The 21,322-nt window shown below is 50.6% G+C and overlaps 1 protein-coding gene and 1 long non-coding RNA gene across 2 annotated transcripts in view; one reads left to right on the top strand and one right to left on the bottom strand.

The window, feature by feature from the left end:
• Positions 1–762: 762 nt before the first annotated feature.
• Positions 763–19,370, bottom strand: LOC122224488. Its single transcript, XR_006204821.1, has 3 exons — positions 19,250–19,370; positions 18,747–18,859; positions 763–2,915 (listed from the first exon to the last, which is right to left on the bottom strand). It is a non-coding gene; the product is annotated as an uncharacterized LOC122224488 (long non-coding RNA).
• A 322-nt stretch (positions 19,371–19,692) lies between these two features.
• The window catches only part of BOD1 (biorientation of chromosomes in cell division 1), a 13,132-nt gene continuing 11,502 nt past the window's right edge, over positions 19,693–21,322 (top strand). The window contains exon 1 of the mRNA XM_042946390.1: positions 19,693–20,079. Within this exon, the coding sequence (XP_042802324.1) occupies positions 19,843–20,079 (237 nt within the window). The 5' untranslated portion in view covers positions 19,693–19,842. The remainder of the gene's footprint in view (positions 20,080–21,322) is intronic.

Genomic DNA, 21,322 nt, shown 5'->3' on the forward strand with positions numbered 1-21,322 from the left:
ACATCCTTGATTCAGACCAACGTCAGCAGTTTTACCCACCTCCGCTACCAATGTTAACAGAATGAAAAATGCAAATGACGTCCTAGAGTTATGGAAATAGTTTGACCTCAAGGACCCCCCGAAAGAGTTTCGTGGGCTCCCAGGTGTCTCCAGACTGCACCTGGAGAACTGCTAAGCTAGGAGAGTGCAGTTGTTACTGCACCTCCAGAAACTTCTAAGCTGTCAAGAAGATAGAGCATAAACAGACACAATTACCATACGATGTGGTGAGGGCCAGGATGGAGGCATGGCAAAGAGAGCAATTTCTCTTGCACTGTGGAAACTGGCAAAGCTTTCACAGCACAGGGAACTTTTGAAATGGGTCTTGAGGGTTAAGTAGGAGTTCACCCAGAGAGAGAAGGTGGATCTCTGTATTCCCACTTTCAGAAGGATGGGTCCTGGGCAGGCAAGGCCTTGGGAAACAGGTACAAAAGAAGAAAATAAACAGGAGAGTTCACATTATTAATAAAAATAACATTGGTCACCATCATGGAACACCTCCTCACTCTTTACCTACATTATCTACATTTATTTATTTATTTTTAATTTTTTTTTTAACCTTTACTTATTTTTGAGACAGACAGAGACAGAGCATGAATGGCGGAGGGTCAGAGAGAGGGAGACACAGAATCTGAAGAAGGCTCCAGGCTCTGAGCTGTCAGCACAGAGCCCGACGCGGGGCTCGAACTCACGGACTGCGAGATCACGACCTGAGCTGAAGTCAGACGCTTAACCGACTGAGCCACCCAGGCGCCCCCACATTATCTACATTTAATTCTCTCCCCAAACCTATGAAATGCATGTGATTCTCTCTTTGTTTAAAGAAGGTGGGTAAGTTCTCAAGGACACAGAGCAAATTCGTAAGGGAAATCAAGATTAAAAACCAGGACTGCCTGCATTAACATATGTCAAATGCTCAGAAGTGCCTGGCACATAGTAAGCACTCAATGTGTTTGAGCTGCTTTTGTTCTTACTGGTGTCCTCAGCGTATTCCTGCCTGGTCTCAGCTGCACAGCCCACCTTCTCATAGTAAGGGCAGGCTCTGTTAACACTACGTATTTTAAGCAGGTCTAGAAGCATGAAAATACGTCACAGCAAGAGCAGTTTTCCTGCAAGCAGTTCTATTCCTGAAGGCTGATTCACTTGGGTCCCTCTGTTCCGTGTCTCATGCCCGCCAAACCTGCATGGACCTGAGCGGTGTAAAGATAATAAAAGCAGGCCCTAAGGCCGAGTCCCAGGGAAGGCCCAGGGCACTCAGGGCCCTGATTTAAAATGCGCTGGGGTTGGCCTCATCTCAGCTGAGTCTCCTTCCCTTTTCAGTTCTGCCTGTTCACCCTCTGCGGGCTCCTGGGATGAGGCAACCATTCAATCCTGCTGTGCACCTGAAAACAGGAAGATATTCGGTGCACTCACCTTTGATCTATTTCTGCTGCTGTCATTCTAACAAGCAGGTGAGGAGAGCCCCCTGTCCCTGGGCTCTGCCCTGCCTGAAGCAGGCTGGCAGGTTGTTGTCCATATGCTGGCTTTGTCTGTTAGGTTACCAGACAAAGCGCCCCAGAATGCCAACTGCCCCGGGTTTGGTTACTCTGTTCTTGACACAAGATGAGTTCTCGGCATCGTGTGAATCCTGAGGATGGGATGTTGTGTGTGAGCTCCCAAGGGTAACTCAAGAACATTGGTCATGCTGGCGCTCCCAGGCCCTATTTATTTCCAAATGATCCCGGCCCTCAGGAACCCCTACTAGAAATGGAGCACGTATCTGTGTAAAGGCTTTGTAGAGACGATCCATCATTTCCAACGTATTTCATCACCTTTCTAAGGCTGGTACAAATGTTCTGCCCGAAGCCACCACGGGGTTCAGTTTCTGTGGCCTGGGCTCAGCCACGATGGTGATGCTATAGCACTTTCTACATGTCAACCTCTGGGTGCACCACTTCGCATACATTGTCCGGTTTCATCCTGAGCACAGCTCCTGGGAAGACTCCAGACAAGTCACTCTCCTGGAATCAGGAACCAGGATCAAGGCCAGTGTGATCAGATTCCCCAGTGTGAGTGCTTTCACTCTTCCATCCCCCTGGCTGGTCCTCTTTGCCATCAGGCTTGGCTGAAATAAACTGGGGCAAAGCTGGAACCAGTATTTTGGGGGTGTCTCTACCTGCACCAGACCTTTTACCCATGCATTATCTCATTTCATCCAGAAAATAGCCCTGAGGTACAGGAGATGATGTAGAGGCCCAACCCGCCGATCAGCTCGCCCGCGGCCACGCGTCTCAAGCAGAGCAGGATCCAGACCCAGGTCAGCGTGAACTCCAAGTCTGTGGACACGTTGTTTCCACTGCACTAGGACATCTGGGTCTCCTGGGAGCACCGAGGGAAACATCTGTGCAGTGAGCACGAGTGGCAGGGCTGGTTACTTCCAGTGAGAGGGAAGCAGGGAGGAAAGGTCTGAAGCCAAAAAGACTTGGGGGTAGGGGACTGCCATGGCGGGGAGAAGGGCGAGGAAATAAGAAGGCAAGTCCCCACGGTGCAGGAACAAGGAATCTGGGCAGAGCGTGCTCGTCCCATTGTCAGAATCAGGAGTGTCCACCCCTCCAATTCCTTCCAGATCATTCCAAACATCAGGGCTCGGTTTAAGCAGCACACGATCAATGGCGCCTTCCTCCAGCCCACGCTCAACCCGATGTCTGCTGGCATCTGCAGTCTGAGCCTCTCTCTCTGGATGTGAATTGCGTACAGTCACATACTGCGGTCTGTCTCAAGTGTCTCCAGATAGAAATTTCCCATCGCACAGGAGGCACCCACTGAGGTGGGAAGTTGCTAACAGGGAGGACGCTGTCCTTTTTATTCTTCTCTTATTCTTCACAGGACCCAGAAGACTGGCAAAAACAGACATATGCTCAAATCAATGCATGTGGTGTGGAACTGATCCCATTTTATAGAGCAAAACAGAGGAACTCCTATAAATTAAGTCCGCAGTTCCAGGGTTATCTGATTTTTCTCTAACGATAAATCTCCTGATCACTACAACACTTCAAATTAAAGGCAAATAAGTGTGGATTGATTTAAGAAGGAAGAGGAGGAGGAGGAGAGAGAAAGAAAGGGGTAGGAAAGAGGAGGTGGGAGGAAGGGAAAAAAGATGAAGGGGAGGAGAGAAAGGGGAGAGATGAGGAGGGGAGAAGGAAAAGCAGGGGATGGAAAAAATGGGAGGAAATAATGAGAGGGAGGATGAGGAGGATGGGGAAGAGCTGAGGAGAGGAAGGAGGAGGGGGAGGGGAGGGGAGGAGGGGAGGATGGGAGGAGGGGGAATGGGGGGAGGAGGGAGAGGAGGGGGAGGAGGGGGAGGAGGGGGAGGAAGGGGAGGGGGGAGGAGGGAGGAGGAGGAGGATGGGTTAGAGCTGAGGAGAGGAAGGAGGAGGGGGAGGGGAGGAGGGAGGGGAGGGGAGGAGGGGGTGGAGGGGAGGAGGGGGTGGAGGGGAGGAGGGGGTGGAGGGGAAGAGGGGGTGGAGGGGAGGAGGGGGTGGAGGGGAGGAGGGGGATGATGGGGAAGAGCTGAGGAGAGGAAGGAGGAAGGAGGAGGGGGAGGGGAGGAGGGGAGGAGGAGGATGGGGAAGAGCTGAGGAGAGGAAGGTGGAGGGGGAGGAGGGGAAGGAGGGGAGGAGGGGAGGAGGAGGATGATGGGAAGAGCTGAGGAGAGGAAGGTGGAGGGGGAGGCGAGGAAGAGGAGGATGGGGAAGAGCTCAGGAGAGGAAGGTGGAGGGGGAGGAGGTGAGGAGGATGGGGAAGAGCTGAGGAGAGAAAGGTGGAGGGGGAGAGGAGAAGGGGAGGAGGGGAGGAGGAGGAGGATGGGGAAGAGCTGAAGAGAGGAAAGAGGAGGGGGAGGGGATGAGGGGGAGGAAGGGGAGGAGAAGGAGGACAGGGAAGATGTGAGGAGGGGAAGGAGGAGGTGGGGGCAGAGGGGGAGGGAGGAGGAGGAGGTTTTGCTCTGGAATGGGACATAGAGCTTAAAACTGAAATGGGTACAAAATCAGATTGGTGACAGAAATAGCACTCTTTTCCGAAGCATGAATTCTATTTTGCCTAATCTAAAAAGAGATTTTTCTGCGATACAAACCTCCCCGTCTGTGCCTGCTTCACCAAGATGTAGGCTTTGATCGACTCCATCGAGTATGGAAACCTAACCCACCACAGAATGAACTATATTCGGGGCTCTGTCAGGTTAATCTCCAAAGAAATCTGATGACAGGGCCGAGTCTTGAGGCAACACAGAACAGATTACCAGAGTCTGCAGCCCAGCCATCCCCCACGCGGCACAGCCTGGCACTGGGATGGTCCTCCTCGCGGGCAGACCTCGGTGACCACCCTGGAGACCTCCCGTGCCCACTGCAGGGCTTGACACGGGAGCTGCTCCGCAAACGGTCACCAGCTCACATCTCTGAGCTTACAAACGCGGGCGACGACCGTCAAACTTGACCTACCATCAGGATTCGCCAGCTAATCTCAAAACTGGCCAGATTTCAGACTTCTTCTACAACATGGGTTTTCACGTTTCTTTTCTGTGGCATGTACTATTGATAATGAACCTCACAGATGATTCGAGCATTCTGGGTATTTATATGGGACTTGAACCTTCCCTGAGGATTCAGACCTGTACCGTGAGGTCAGATTTGACCAAATGTGCGTCTGTGATGTAGGCAACAGGTCTCGTTCTTGTCTTTTCTCTCACTTATCGTGGTTCAGAATTCTGTGTTTTGGGCTTACTTATCTTGTGTCTGTTTGCCCCCCTAAAAGTACTGATGTCCATAAAGACCAGAACCCTATCTAGCCTGTTCACCACAGCAGAATATGACCTGGCACTAATACGACGAATGACACATGGCAGGTGCTGCACAAACATTGAATGAATGAATGAATGAATGAATGAATGAATGAATTGGATCAAACACCTCTTGGCTTCTTAGCTCCCTGAGACAGACTCTTGGGCTCAGTATCACCAGAAGGCCCTTGGCTGCCTGCTTGGGGGCCCTTTGTGAGTTGGCGAGTCATGTCAACATGGTGTTGGGACCCCAGATCTGACCTCCAGGGTGGCTGCAGGTCCTCATTTGGCACAGTTGAGACCAGGGAAGCCTTCGCCATAAGGGTGAGCTCGTGCTGGGGGCCTGGAGGACAGGCCCACTATGGAGCTTACTTGACCACTGTCCCAGTCAGGACCCGGCTTGGGAAGAGCATCTCTGACTTCAGCGGCCAGCACCAGCATGTGCACACACAGGAGGGCAGCAGGAAGGAAAGTATACCCCCCCTACACACCTGGCCATAACCCCAAGGTCAGGGAGACATGCACTTGGGGAAGGTGGGCCATATGTAATAATGCACAGTCTGATAGAGCTACATCTCTATTTTGCAAGACCTGTCCTCTAATGTAGTCACAGCAGGTGCAAGACACAGAGGGGGCTGGGGCAGGCCTCGGGAGAGACAGTGGTGAACATATTCCACCCCGGCACATGTTCTGGACTGCAGGCTCAGCCCCAACCCTCCAGGTAGGCTTCCTGTGGAATGACTTCTTCAATGAGCCCATCCCTGTCCCGCTGCTCTGTCAACCACGGATACACTGACCTGCTAGTCAGGCTCGTTCTCACCTCCAGGACTTTATACAATTGCTTCCTTTCCCAGGACCCTCTTTCCTCAGGTCTGAGCATGGCAAGGTTGCAGTTCAAACACCGCCTTTCAAAAGAAGCCTTCCCTGACCACCTACTGATTGATATGGACCCAAAATGATTTTGATCTTGATTTTGTTTATTTCTCACTTGCTTCTAAGTTCCAAAACCTGAGACCATGCCACCTTTCACGTACTCCCTTAGCCCAGCACAGGGAAGCACACAGAAGGCACCTGATAAACATTTATGCAGGTAAATGAGTACATGACTGAGTGAGCAGTTCAATAGTGAGGACCAACATGGCTTCCCAGGGTCCATTCATTACCAGGCCTGTCCAGTCAAGACACTAATCCCAAGTCCCCTGGGACGGTGAGGCCAAAGCTCTCAGGAAGAGTCTCCCTGTAAGAACAGGCTCTACGTCCAGGTCCTGGCAAGTTTTTATTTTTATTCGACACTGACTACATGGCAAGCACTTGACCTGCAAGCCTTTGTCTAATTCACAGCTTCCCTCTGAGTGGCCACCATGGTGACTCCCATTTCACAGATAAGAAGCCCTACTTGGGGAGGTTAAGCAGCTTGTTCAAGGTCTCTTGGCCATGAAGTCAAGGACCTCGTTTGGCCCGCCCCTGGTGAGCCAGGGCTCAAAGGCCTCTTTCCTGCCTCCCTGCACCCCTCCAAGTCAGTCAGGAAGCCTGTGCCCGCAGGGGGCAGTGTAGGAAAGAGCTGTTCTCTCAAATGGCTGTTCCCATCCCTTCACCCAACAAGTATCGACCAGGCCCTTGCTCTGTGTAGGTGCCAAGGTCAAGGGCTGGAGCACAGAGACGGAGCCCCACCCACCTGCAGCTCAGGGACACCCATGCTGCAGTGAGTCATAGCACAGTGGTCTTCTAGAAAGGTTTTTCTTAATTAAAGGTAATTAAAATTCCTCAGGTTTTGAAGATTTCTTAAAATTCCTTGGGGGTGGGGGTTGGCAGTGAATGTGGAGTGAGTGCTAGTGTCTCAATTCAGGGGACACACTTGAGGCTAGAGGTAGCAGGACGGGAAGGTGGGGGCCTTGGCCACACAGGCAAGCTGGCTAGGTGGGCTGGCCTCCCAGGGCTTGCCCCAGTTTGGAGCCATTTCCTCCCCCAATTCTGACTTCCTAGCTCTCCAGCCGTGAGCTCTGGACCCTGGCAGAGGACCACCGGGCACTGGTGTGGAGAAACATGCCTTGCTCAGTATTTTGTAGCAGGTCTTAAAGTAGAGGCACCAAGACTTCTGCTGAGACACTGGAATTTTTCAATTTGAAGCCCAAAGTTCGCTCTTTCTCTCTCTCTCTCTCTCTCTTGTTCTTTCGTTCATTCATTCCTGGCAAACTGCATGTTCTCTCCTCCTTCCCTGGTGAAGCCCATTGTCATTCCGGCAGCATTTCAGCCCACTGCAGGCATAGCGGAGGCTCCCTCTTCCAGATTTCTCTGTCAAATCGCTGGCAAGGACAAAGCCGTTGGGAGCAAGATTCGGTAACTAGCTTTTTAATTTCATGGCCCGAGGTTGTCAGGACAGTGCAGAGAGCATTGCCAACGATTCGGAGAGCGGCCCATGAATCTGGGGCACAGCAGGCAAGAACAAGGGACACTTCAGCTGGTGGGGGTGGGGCTGGGTGCTGGCAGCCACTTGGAGGAGAAAGTTCTCTTCTTCCAAATTTGTTTCGTTTGGATCCCATGTTAATTTAAAAAGATCACTTCAGCAATTTTTCGCCCTTCCACAAGAAAGTGTTTTAGACGGCTGAGAAAGCAAAAAAGAAGTGTCCTTCTCCAGCGGGGATAAGGATCAGGTGGTCAGAGGCTGCTATGAAATGGGGCTTGTAAATTGGGAGGGAGAGCTGCTGTGTTTCCAAATCATTTTTGCAAACGTGGATGACAGCACAAATGCACCTCCAGATTAAGACAGTGACACTGTCACAGTGAAAAGACCTGCATCCCAGCCCCAAGCTCAGGGACAGATTTGCCGTGTGACTGTGGGTCAGGGGTCCTCCCTCTCTGAGCCCTGCATATTGAAAGCACTGAAGAAAATAATCCCTAAAATCCTTTCCCACCTTTACACTTCTCTGCTTTTTTTCCAAGCCCATCATTACCTTAAATCTGGGGTCTCTGGTCTCATGGGTGGGACCTCAGCTGGGTCTGAACTGAGAGGACTGAGCTGTGCCCACCCAGGAGGGGAGTGACAGAACCGCATCACGAAGGACAGTCACCGCTTTACAGCCGCACTGCCTGAGATTCCCCGCTGGACATACCCCATTAACCTTTTACACAGTTAAAGTGGTAAACTTGCTCTGGAGTTTGGATTCACAGTTCCCACAGCTCCGTCAAATGCATTCTCTTTCAAATTCCTCACATCCACCCCATAAAGTGAGGTCCTGTTATTTGCTCCATTTTACAGAAAAGGAATGTGTGATTCACGGACCTAAAGGTGGCCCAAGTGTGACCAGAACCCCCTTCCCCAGTACCCTCTGGCCTGCTCTGGGCTAACATACACAAGGTCTGCTTCCGGGAAGTGGCCCATAAGGGGAAGAGAAGCCAGCATGTGCATCTTCCCTCCTGCCTCCCTGCAGCCTCACAACTGCCCCCTAACTGGCTGTTTTTGTCCAAGGCTCCTAGTCTCCAGCAACATGAACGCACGCTGGGTGATTTAAGCTGAAAGGGAATTTATAGAAAGGATACTGGGCAGCTCACGGAACAGATGGGAAGGCTGGAAAATGAGGCTTAGGAAGCAGGCAAGAAAAAAGCGAGGCCACACGGCCAGAATCAGAACCCAGACTCTCGCGACGGCTCCAGCCCAGTAATGTCACCATCGCAGCTGCCACGAACGCACAGCCCCTGGCTCCCCACAGCTCCGCACGATCTCTGCTGGCCTTGGCCACGCGCCTGCACCTGAGCTGCCAGGGAGGCTGGGAAGTGGGGGGGGGGGGGGGGGGGGGGGGGGGGTGGTGCCTGGCATTTTCACCTTCTTATAGCGAGGCTCTGCCTCTCAACAAGTCGCCGAGGGTGGCGCCAAGCCCCAAACGGGAAGGGCGCTGGGATGCCAGGCAACCACAGAGATGGGAAATGTGCACCATCACTCAGGTAGGCTCAGTAATGCTGTGTGAACAAGACTTCCTAAATCTGAGCGGCTTCAAATATTAAAGATTTATTTCTTGTTCACTCTACATATCCATCAAGGGCCAGCTGGGGGCTCTGCTCCAGGTCATTCTTTGCCCAGATCTCAGGCTGACAGCACAGCCACCATTTCAGATACTGCCCACTGTCACCCCGGCAGAGCGAAAGGGAGATTCGAGTGACACATGTCACTTCTACTCATGGCTCACTGGCTGCACTACTCACATGGCCCTGCCTTGGGGCCAGCAGGTGCAATCCTGCCTTGGATGTAGGAGACAGAAAGCTGGGAATATCCGAAGAGCATTAAGGATGCCCACAGTCCACTACATGAACCCTGCCAACCACAGCCCATCTAGGGAGCGAATAGAGGAAAAGCGCCCTGAAATGGAAATACGAGACCTGACTTTCATTCCACGTTGAGCCACCAAGGTCTGTGTGTTCCTCTAGCACCTCCAAGGCTCGAGGGATCCCCCACCTTTGGGTGTGGTCACAGAAAGCCGTCCACTCAAATTTCAAATGCCAACAGCAAAAGTCAGAGCACCGTCTACCATGAAGCATCGGAAGGGCCAGGCGTAATCCGACAGCCAGAAGTGCAGATCAGCCCCCTGGAGCTCAGGTGGGCAGGCGGCCTCCTCCTCCTCGCTCACGGGCTCCTTAGTCACTGCAATGTTTCCCCAGAAAGATGGATACTTCTCTGCAGCTCTACGTTCTCTCTGAAAATAAACCCTCTGCCTGCACCTGATGGACAGCAGCAGGAGCTGGGACGTCTACAGGCCACTGGGGCCATAATCTGCCTCAGCCACAGAGAGACAACAGGCAAGCAGAATCCCAGAAAAGTGTAGAGAACCAGGCACGGAGAGTGAGGGTCTGCATCTCTGAAGGATCTCACACACCTGGGTCCGACTAGCTACACAGCCCTTCCTTAAGTTGTGATGTTGACACTTCTAAAAGGAGCGAGAGCAGGGGTGCCTGGGTGGCTCGATCAGTTAAGCGTCCCACTTCAGCTCAGGTCATGATCTCACAGTCCGTGAGTTCGACCCCCACGTCGGGCTCTGTGCTGACAGCTCAGAGCCTGGAGCCTGCTTCAGATTCGGTGTTTCCCTCTCTCTCTGCCCCTCCCCTGCTCATGCTCTGTCTCTCTCTGTCTCAAAAATAAATGCAAAAACGTTAAAAAAAATTTTTAAAGGAGGAAGAGCAATTATTGGTAACAACTGGGCCAATGACCAACAGACTAAATACAAAAGCTCCCATCGACACCCAGTCCAGGGAAGAGGGCGGTTGTAGCTTCTGACAAGTGGGCTTCATAGATACAACACAGACCCCTAGTCTCCTCCCAATATCCATGTGCCACTTCTTCCTTAATAATATGAACCACAATTTCTAACTGGAGGCTGCACCAGAAAGCTCTCCAAGACTGTGGCCAGCCATCTTGGATCACAAGGCAGCACTCTCAGGATGGTGGAGCTTAGGAGTCTGAGGGTCAGAGAGCCACCCTATTAGCCCAGGACTGCCTTCCTCCAGACTTTTACATGAGACAAACTCCTGTCGTGTGTAAGCCACTGCTATTTTGTGGTTTACAGGTCTTAGCGGCAAAATGCAACTGTGAACAGCTCTAACAGAAGCAGAAAAGTCATGTTAACCACACTCCTGTTTTCAAAGGAGCGTGGAGCTGGCTGAAAGGATGAGCTTCCTGCTTGGATGACCTCCTTGATGGGTCTGGGGATGCAAAAGCGGGACTGGGGCTCAGTCTGGAAAAGGGAGCTGAAGAGAGCTGATTTATGTTGCATCCCATGACGAGAAGTGGGCATTCTGGTGGCAAACTGTGAGGGTGGGAGTGAAGATGGGCACGGGGAGAGGGGCCGGGAGATAAGGTGGACAGAGGCTTGTGCACTCACGAGGAGAAAAAGCTGATCACGAATCCCTCATGATACGGGAAGCCCTCTATGAGCAAGAAGGTTGAAGGAACAATTTGCAGGTTTTTTTTATAATTTTTTTTAATGTTTTTTTCATTTATTTTTGAGAGAGGCAGAGACAGAATGCGAGTGGGTTGGGGCAGAGAGAGAGGGAGACACAGAATCCCAAGCAGGCTCCAGGCTCCGAGCTGTCAGCACAGAGCCTGATGTGGGGCTCGAACTCACAGACCGTGAGATCATGACCTGAGCTGAAGTCGGACACTCAACCGACTGAGCCATCCAGGCGCCCCCAGTTTGTTTTTTAACGTTGCTGAAATGTCAGTGCCTCCTCTGCTACCCTCAGAATTTCAGTCGGTAATAAAGAATCAAGATGCTGAGTTCCCTACAAAAACCCACAAGCTACAAGGAACAGGGTAGAGGCACGAGTGCCAAAGCAGAGGTGACCATGGAGAATTGCAGAAATCGTGGAGGGGGTCAGGCTTGGCCTTCTGCAGGGCTCAGGATGGCCACGGTAGGGGTGGGGGTGAAGTCTTAACTAGATCTCAAGGGCATGTGACATCTGCCACTTGTCTCCTCACTGCTCATCTCAAGCTTCACCCAGTCTGTGCTGTCCTAGAGAAATTTCTACAAACCGCACATCGGATGCTGGTCCTGCCCTATTTAAAGCTTATCATCTCCACCCCAAGGTCAAGTTCAACTGCCAAAATGGTAGCATCTGAGACCCCAGTCCACTTCATCAACTTCATCTCTCTCTCTTTTTTGTAAGTTTATTGACTTTTGAGAGAAAGAGAGAGAGAGAGTGTGTGTGCACAGGCAGGGAAGGTGCAGAGAGAGAATCCCAAGCAGTCTCCACACCATCAGTGCAGAGCCCGACTCGGGAGTTCGAACCCATGAATCGTGAGAGCCGAAATCAAGAGTCAGACACTTGGGGCGCCCAGGTGGCTCAGTCGGTTAAGCGTCCGACTTGCGCTCAGGTCATGGTCTCACAGTTCGTTGAGTTTGAGTCCCGCGTCGGGCTCTGTGCTGATAGCTTGGAGCCTGGAGCCTTCTTCAGATTCTGTATCTCCCTCTCTCTCTGCCCCTCCCCTGCTCACACTCTGTCTCTCTCTCCCTCAAAATAAATAAACATTAAAAAAAAAAAAAAAGAGAGAGACGCTTAGCCAACTGAGCCACCCAGGTGCTCCAAACTCCTCTCTTGCTGGTCCCCACCACACCCCACCCCAAATACATGCTCTACAACCCCACAGAGCTTGGAGACATGCAACTCTTTTCAGAATATACTTATGCTCTTCAAGCTTCTGGGCCTTTACCCAAGCTGACCCTCTGCCTGAGACTCTGAGCCTCTCCTTCTCTACCTACTTATCCAGGGAATCTTAATCACAACAGAAGTGAACTCTGGCTGATTCATGCAGTAAAGGAGGTAGTAACGGACATAGTGTGGCTCCCAGAATCTCTGGGAAGACCAGAGATCCAGGCTTGAGGATGACAAGGCCAGGACCTGCACCCAAAGTCCCACTACTAGACACTTCATGGTGACACTACTGCCCCAATGCTGGGACAGACAAAGCAGCAGCTGCCTCTGATGCTGCCCATGCAGGCACCGGACCCATGGGGGAGCTCCATCGTGGCCCCTCTGAAGGGGGTGCCACCTCCCCCTTACTTCTTCATATGCCCCCCTGCGGCATCAGCGGGCCAGGGTGGCCTCTGACAGCTGGAGTCCAGGCTATATGTTTGGGAAGCGGAGAAATCAAGTCTCTGGGCTCTACGCCTCCTGCCAGCACTCATAAGCTGGAGACTGCCCAAACGCAGGAACGGTGCTCAAAGGAACTTCTAAAAAGAAGGGCAAATGCCCACTGCGCTCATCAAGACCCTGCTCCAACAGTGCCTCCTTGGTGACATTCCCCACGGCTGTGTCGAGCAGTTCCCTGCACCCCTTCTGTTCCCTCTGTACCCACCTCCCTCTTCAGGCACTCTATTAAGGACCTCCCTCCAGGTTTTGAACTCTTCCAGGATGAGGACCAAGGCAGAGATCATGTCTGTATCTCACCTCTCCCCTCTAGCCCTCTGTACCTAGAACAGAATGTGGGTATCATTATTTCTGAGTGAACAAGTGATTTAGCTCCACTACCAAGGACACATACGACAAGAGGACAATGAGTAATAACCATTACGTATGTATGCACTTACCGTGCCCTCATTTCTGTGCTAGGTACTTAATGTACGATATTTTATTGACAAGTAGGGCTGATTTGGGTCCTCTCTGTTTTGCAGGTGGGGAATGTGAGGCCGATTAAAGAAGTTAAGTAACTTGCCAAAGACACTCAGCCAGCACTGCTGACCTGGGCCCCAAACCAGAAGGCTACCTCGCAGGGTTGGCCAGAGAAGGCAATGGAAGGAAATCAGGAAGCTGGCCCAGCACTACGTAAGTCCACGGGCAGCTTCTAGAGCCTTCCTACCTAGGTTATCTCAGGGGAGGGTAAGGACACAGGGTGCGGGAGCTCCCCGTGGCTCCCTACACTCCTCTGTCCTTGAGCCCCGAAGGATATAAATGTCCCACTATAGCCTGGAGTCCCCAGCAAAGCAGACACCAGGGCAGGGCTGGGGGTGGGGGACAGCAGACAGCGGGTAGAGGCAGGGGGAAGAGCAGCAGGCTGTCATAGATCTGGGCAGGGACGCTCAACCCCCAAGGACCACATTAAACAACAGCCCCTTTAGCCCGGAAAGAGCTTCCTGAGTTCAGGAACAATAAAATCTACATGCACATACCTCCTCACCTGTGCACAGGCCCTTTCCTGTTCAACAAACCGTCACCAGTCTTCTCTCTAGAACCATCACAGGTAACATGGATCTAGAACTTAGCACCTGCCAGGCACCACATCCCTTGGAAGTAGGTTCTGTAATTACTGTCATATCACACATGAGAAAACGGAGGCTCCAAGAAGAGAGCTGACCCATGATTCATAGCTACAATGTGGTGGGCGGGCCAGAATTCCATCCCAGGCCTGTCTCCAGAGGTCACAGTCCTCCCAAAATGTTACAGAAGGCAGAACCCAGGCTTTAGGCATCGGGCAGACCCAGCATGAACTTTGCTTGTGACTTCCCCTCCCTGTACCTCAGGGTCCTCATCTGTAAAATGAGAAGAATGTCTGTCTGCCTTGCAGGGCCACTGTCCCAACTACAGATAGTGGGGGCCCCACCGGGGCCAGGTATACAGTAGGCGCTCAATAACTATCACTTCCCTCCCTCTAGCTGGGGCAATCTGCTTCTCCTCCTGCCATAAATCTTTGGAATTTCAGCTGTGTTTCCAGGACGATCCAACACACCCTAAAGCCAGCTCTCTCTCAGAAATGGAAGCGACTTCCCTCAGCTCAGAGACCTCTGCTTGCCCTGACAGGGCCTGGCTACAGAAAGTGGCCCCTGAGCCACACCCAGACACCCAGCACCTGGCCTGTCTTTGCCTCTGGGGCGGGGGTGGTGGGGTGTCGGAGGGTCATTCCCCTGGGCCTCACGGTCCAGTCCTTGAATTTAGACGTTCTCTCTCCAAATACGGCTAAATACACAGTCACAGAGAAACGCCAAAGGAACAAAGAAGACAACCGTCACACTTATGGATTTATAGGCATCACATGTGTGTCATGCCTGAATTATCTTAGAAGCAGCACCATCACATCACATCACAGTATATTGCACGCATCTGAAAGATGTTAGATTGTTAACTGTTGACACCTCTCACAGAAGGTTCTTCTGGCCACCCTGTTTCAACTCCCTTCTTCTGACAGATAAACGGTCAGGGAGAAGATGTCACCCACATATTCAAGGGAACCTTTATCAATGGCAATTGCTGTTAGGTCAAAGTGGCCACATGGGCACAAGGGTGGAGGCTGGGAGTAGGACTTGGGGAGGGGATGACGGCGAGAAGCTGAAAACCCGCATGCCGAAGACCATCACCCTTTCTGGCCTGTTGATGGGTCCAGAAATTTCCACCTAGAGAGGCCACAGTCCCTGACCCTGGCCCGTTGTCGCAACCTCCCAAGAAACTTGTTTAAAAATGCAGATGGCCATGACTCACCTCTAGGGACTGCTTCTGTAGGTTTGGGGGGATAGCTGAGCATCTATGTTTTTAATATAAGGTCCTCAGGGAATTTGGATGGCTGCCAAAGTTGAAGAAGGACTGACTGACGCTGTCTCAAAGGGGGCACATACTAAATGAGGCTGACTTGTGGCCATTTCTAGACATGAGCTGAAGGGATGGGCCCTGCGAGAAGGAAGTTGATTCAATGATGCATTCAATCACTCATTCATTCGTTTGTCAGTTATTTCTCAGCTGATGGATTTAGCGGGGGAATGCGGTCAGGGTTGTATCAGTCAGACTGGACTAGGGTCTGCTGTCCTAACAAACAGCTCCAAAAGCTCAGTGGCTTCGAACAACCAAGGTTTATTTCTCACTCCTGCCACATGTCCATTAGGGGCCAGTGGGGCCTCTGCTCCACACCTCCTCCCTTTGGGACCCAGGATGACAGACCAGCCACTATCTTAAACGGTGCTTCTTATCATAGCAGATGGGAGGAGAGTTCTTGGAGCGTCCCAAGTTGCTTTTTAAATGTTCCATCACTTCTGCTCACAACTCACTGCCTAGAACTCGTTACATGGCCCCAACTAACCCTCAGGGTATTGGTTCATGACTGCTGTGCCTTTATGCTACAGCAGGAAGGGGTGCTTCTTCTATCAGTAAGGCAAAGCTTGCCCGGGAACCTCGGCTGATTATCTCTTTGGCCAGAAGCAGGACCTACGGCCACCCCTAGCAACAGTGACATCTAGGGAAGTATATACTTCAACAGGGCACACTGCAGCCTCTCCTGCTGGTAAAGGAGGAGAATAGATACTGGATAAGCAACTAGAAATAAATAGGAAGACAGGGAGCGTCACTGGAGAACGAGAGACAATGCTGGCAGTGTGACAACAATGAGAGATGGTGGAACCGGACCCCAGCAGCAACAGCATAGAGGACTTGACTACGAACTTGGCTTCACTGGGCTCACCAGCTTAGGGGTTGGCTGAGAGGTTCCCTACGTCATCACAAGATTAAAACTCCCAAAGTAAGGCATACGTTAATCAAGATTTCTCCCCCCAATCATAGACTACAACTGAGTGCATTAGAATGTTGTAGCAAGATGGTATAATTAGCTATTAATGGCCTACTACATACCAGGTTCTGCATATATATGATCACCCTAATTTTCAGGACGACAAAAGGTAGGTATTAATATCATCCCCACTTTACAGGTGAACAGGCCAACACTCATATTGGTTACTGGATGACCCTAAGTCAATAAGCAGAGGTGCTACGTCTAAACCCAACCCAGATTCCAAACTTCTCTCTTTCCTCAATATTATCTCGGGTTGCCTCTTTCCCTAGACACCTTTCAGGAATAATAATGTGAAATGACAACATGTTAAAAACACCAAAGCCTGAAATGATATCTGAGATGCATGTCTGGTAATAAAGGCGGTAATAGTGTTGACTGGTGCTGAGGACTCCTGCTTATTAAAGCTCGTTTTTTTGACGTGTATTTGGATCCATTTTGTCATTAGATATGCTGGAAAATATCAGACAGAAACAAACAAAAAGCAGCTGAGATCACATGGTATAGATACAGCCAACACACTACAGACAGGCAATCTTGAGAAACTCTGGATGCTGTTAATTAGGAAATGAACAGCTGTCCAGCCTAAGAATTGGCAGGGCTCCCTGGATGACGACACAGAAACAAGGAGAAAAAGGGCCACACCATGAACATGAATAACAATCAACAACGTATCTACCCCAAGTGGCTGTGGTGTCTAAATGCAGTCCTGGATTTAGTCATAGTGCTCTGGAATGCTCTTGCTTATGGACCAGGATCTTGGATTACATGGTTGGAAGGTTACCAAGGCAACCTTTCTAACCTGGGGCTCACTGCCCCAGCCTCCTACTCTATTTAGTCATGTATTTAGTCTATACTTAGAAGAGCAAATTTCCCATTCATGATTTTTTCCATCCATCCATCATACATCTTCCAAGAGCCTGTATGTACCAGGCCCTGTTCTAGGTGAAACAGACAATCCCTTCATGGAATTTAGAGGTCAGCAGGAGGAGACAGAGGTAAATCAAATAACCCCCCAACCCAAAGGTAAATTTGCAACTGGAAGGTTATTAAACATTTGCTAAGGGCCAGGGATTATACTAAAAGGACTGCCAAAATGGTGCTTAATCTTCTCCAAGGTCCTGAGGAGTGGAGGCTTGGAGAGGTGATTCAGCTTTCCCAAAGTCACACTGCCCCAAAGTGACAGTTGGAATTCCAATCCTGCGCCATCTGATGCAAAAAGCCCGTGCATGCACGTGGCTGCTTTTTCCTATCTCCCTTAGCAACCTATAGATCTCAATTCTTTCCAGCTCCTGCCCTTTCTGTTTCGAGACCTGAGTTTAGACTTAATGGAGTTTCCACTCTTGTATGCAATCTTTGATATAAAATATTCCAGAACCTAGTCCGTGAAATTCACTGGGATCAGGAAACCTGTTTCAGACCAGTTTTAAAACTGAGCTTCAACAATTATTTTTTTTCCTAAAGGATACCTGAAAACGAGACGACCCGGGCCAAAATTAAAGCAATGATGTGTATAGAATTTCTAAAGGTGATGGATTATTAACGGAGCAATGGCGCCCCCCAGTGACCACTGTGTGCTACACATCCCTTGACTCGGAATGAGCACATTCTGGATGTAAGCAGTGGCTTCCGGTTGGAAGTCTGGATGAATAATAAGTCTTGATCACCTTGGCTCCTCAAACCCTCACCCCACCCCCATTTATATCAATTCCAGAGGCAAGGTCGCAGACATATGGTGCAGCATCTTCTCACGGTTCAGAGTTCCACCCACCGGGACACAAGGTCCCCATAACCCACAGTGAGATTGCCAAAGGGTGAACCACCTACTGCCAATCTCCAGGATCACGTTTCCATTAGATCAACAGATTAGTCCATCATTTCCTCCTACAGTGCTTCTTTTCTGAAGGTTATGGCTTAAACGATACCCACCCTCTACACACACACACACACACACACACACACACACCACTACACACACTCTGATCCTATCCTAAAGCTAAGGAAACAGACAGGAACTTACACATTCACTTTGAACTAGGTATTGTGCTACAGGCCGCAGACACAGTGATGAACAAGATGTGGTCCCAGCTCTAAAGCTTACACTCTAGTAGGGGAAACAAATGGCTAATTAGTCTATAAACGATTCACTTTTAATTATAGTAACTGCTACAAAAATGAGGCTCTGAAAGTCTGTTATCAGTGAGACCAAAACCAGATTAGGTCTGAAGGTCAGAAATGTGCCCTGGGAAAGAGAGTCAGGTGTGCTGTGCCAAAAATAGATAAAAGGCTGGTCAAGGTGATCAGAGTTGGTTGGAGGAGAATAAACATGGGGCCCAGGTAGCCTGAATGGGGCTTCTCCTGGGGCTAAAGGTAGTAAGTGTGAGGTCAGTTAATAAGAACAGGCATTAGCTAATCTCAAGGATGGTGAAGTATTAAGAGAATGTCATTAACATTAAAGTTTGCATTTAATTGAGGAAGACTGACCTGATGTTAAAGGTGAATATAAACTAGCACCTGAATACTTATCTTGAGGATTAATTTAAACTCTCTTGAGTAGGAAACATTAGTGCGGAGAGCATCCCAAATCTCTCTATTCCGCCTCTTCCCAGTAGCCACAGATATTGCAGAATTTATTATTTATATCCCCCCACCCCACACTGCTTATGTAAGATGAGAACATAACAATGGCACACACGATTGCCCCAGTCCTGGGCAGGAGTTGAGCTAATAACAGGCAAAAGGCTGAAAGGAGACTATGGTGGGGGCAACCGCGGGGTTCTCGTGGTGAACTGCGGCTAAAAACAAGTCAGGATAAAAAGCCTTACCTAGTGTGTGATGCCAGCTAGATCTCAGAAGGAAGCATACCTTAGGTTAAACACTGCCAGATTTGGATTCGGAACACCTGAGTTCAAAGCCTCGTCTTCAGCCTATAGCTACGTGATCAGGGCAACAAACTCTTTGCGTCTCCATTTCTGTATCTGGAAAACAGCAATAACAGTATCTGCGTTTCAGTTTCTTGTCAAGCCGTGTGTACCAAGCGCTTTAGCTTCATTCCTGGCATATTCCACTTACTCGACATTAGTTTATTATTATTATTACTACCGTTATTAGGACAGTGTCTAATAACTGGGAGGAAACCCACACACGTAAGAAAAAAATTCAGGGAAACTTTTATCTTCGTCACAATGTTCTCCTATTTTTCAATTTTCTAAATATGCACTGCTATTAAAATCTGAAAGGATAAAAAAATATCCACACATAATACAAATTTGACCAGTCTACTGTTTTTTTTCCCAAATTTCCCGGGCTCCTATTGTTCAAGGAGGACGTGGGTGTGCCTGTTAGGGCACAGATTCCTAGACCCTTACCCAGTAATACTGAATCCGAACATCTCGGGGACAAGCCTGTTAATTTATACTTTTAAACCAGCCCCACAGATGATTCTTATAATAGGGCATTTGCCGGGACCTGCAGATTCAAGGCGAGCGCTGCAACCACTGGACGAGGAAGGCCAGCGCACGTTGCGGCAATCACGAGGGCCGGAGCCTACAATTCCCATACTGCCCCGAAAACTGACGCCAAGCCAGCCGGAGCCTGCCGGGAGTTGTAGTTTCTGTCGGCTAGACCTCTGCCTATAAGAAAGGAGGAGGTGACTGCCGAAAACTTCCCGTCCCACAATGCAAAGGCCAGTGGTGACGTCATCGGCAGAGCGCCCGGGATGGAGCGGGCCGTTTCTCTCCCGCTTCTACCACCACCTCCGCTGCCTCAGAGCTGGCTCCCGCCGCCGCCACCGCCGCCGCCGCCGTCTCCCTCCTCTCCTCTTCCTCTCCCCCCGCCGCCTCCCCTTTGTCCTCCCCCTCCGCCGCCTCCTTCTTGGGCGCTTCTGCCGCCTCTACACGACTCAGGCCCTCCGTCCCTGAGAAGTTGTGTTCGGTCTCCTCTGTGGGCCCCGGGCGCAGCCATGGCAGACGGCGGCGGCGGCGGCGGCACGGGCTCGGTGGGCGGCGGCGGAGCGGGCCAGGCCTCGGCGGGGGCAGCGACAGGGGCGGCGGGGGCAGGTGGGAGCGGCGGCCCCATCAACCCCGCCTCACTGCCTCCCGGGGACCCGCAGCTCATCGCACTCATCGTGGAGCAGCTCAAGAGCCGGGGCTTGTTTGACAGCTTCCGCCGGGACTGCCTGGCCGACGTGGACACCAAGGTAGTCGAGGCCGCCTGGCCGACGGGGTCGGGCTGGGCGTGAGGATGGCAAGCTTGCAGCTTGGCTTTTCTAACAAAAGGTATTTTTAAAAATCTCAGCAGTGAGGCACTAGACCGCTTGGGGCAGTACAGGAAGCTTTCTGAGTGGTACACACGTGGGTTGGGCTCCCAGCCCCATCGCCCTCAGCTGTGTGCATTCCGGTCGTTTCTCTGGACTTGGGGATTCGGTTCTGGTTTCAGAGCCTAGATCCATATCTTTCCCAAGGTGAGACTTCTTTGAGCCCCTCAGTAACAAACCTCTGTGTGTTAATGTTGGAGAAAGCCAGGTGAGTAAGCAAGAACGGTTTGAATGCACAGTCACCAGAACGCTGTAGCTATTTGTTTCTTCCTTCTCTCCAGCTCAGCAATTTGCAGGCTTGAATTAGGTACATTGGTGCAGAACCGGCATCCTTGTGGTGGATTGAAGGGATTTGGTGCCTCTTTTAGGTCCTAATGCCATAGGTCAACCTAGTAAAATGCTATTACGTGTTATTTGCCAAAGTCGTGGGGATTCAGTGAAGTCACGTGGGTTGTGTCAGACGTATAGTAGGTGCTGGAATGTTCGTTTTCTCCCTTTTCAGAAGCTTCTCTAGCAAGACCATGGTGGTAGGTTTAGGAGGCTCTGTTACTGGACAGCTCCTCGAAGGAAGTGATTTCTCTTTGAGAAAACCTGCCTACCTAACAGGAAGATTGTGAACTTAAAATTACAACTTAAAGATAGGGAAAGACATAGTCCATTTATTCATTGAACGTTTATTGGCCTACAGCATGGTAGGCTGTGTGGGTATAGGAACAAGTCAGGCACCACCAGTCCTCAAAGCTTGTACCCCAGGGTAGAAAACTGACCCGTAGACCAGATAATATAGAGAGTAAGTGGTGTTAGAAGCGCTTAATATTTAGTGCTTAATTGTACTTAAAGGTCTCAGATAATATCAGTTGAGCTTTTACCTTTCCCAGGACCCTGGGTGTTCTCCCATCACAAGTTCTCCACTCACATTTCCTATGTTCTGTTGAGTTTTGTGTGGCTAAGTCAATGTAATATGCAAGTTATTTAAAAGAAAAAAAAAAAAAGAGAAAGAGAGAAAGAAAGAGGGACACCCAGGTGGCTCAGTTGGTAAAGTGTCCAACTCTTGATCTCGGCTCAGGTCTCTTGATCTCAGAGTTCATGGATCCAGCCCTGAGTCTGGCTCTGTGCTGGAGGCACG

This window comes from Panthera leo, chromosome A1 (assembly GCF_018350215.1).
Source record: "Panthera leo isolate Ple1 chromosome A1, P.leo_Ple1_pat1.1, whole genome shotgun sequence".
Taxonomy (NCBI): Eukaryota; Metazoa; Chordata; class Mammalia; order Carnivora; family Felidae; genus Panthera; species Panthera leo.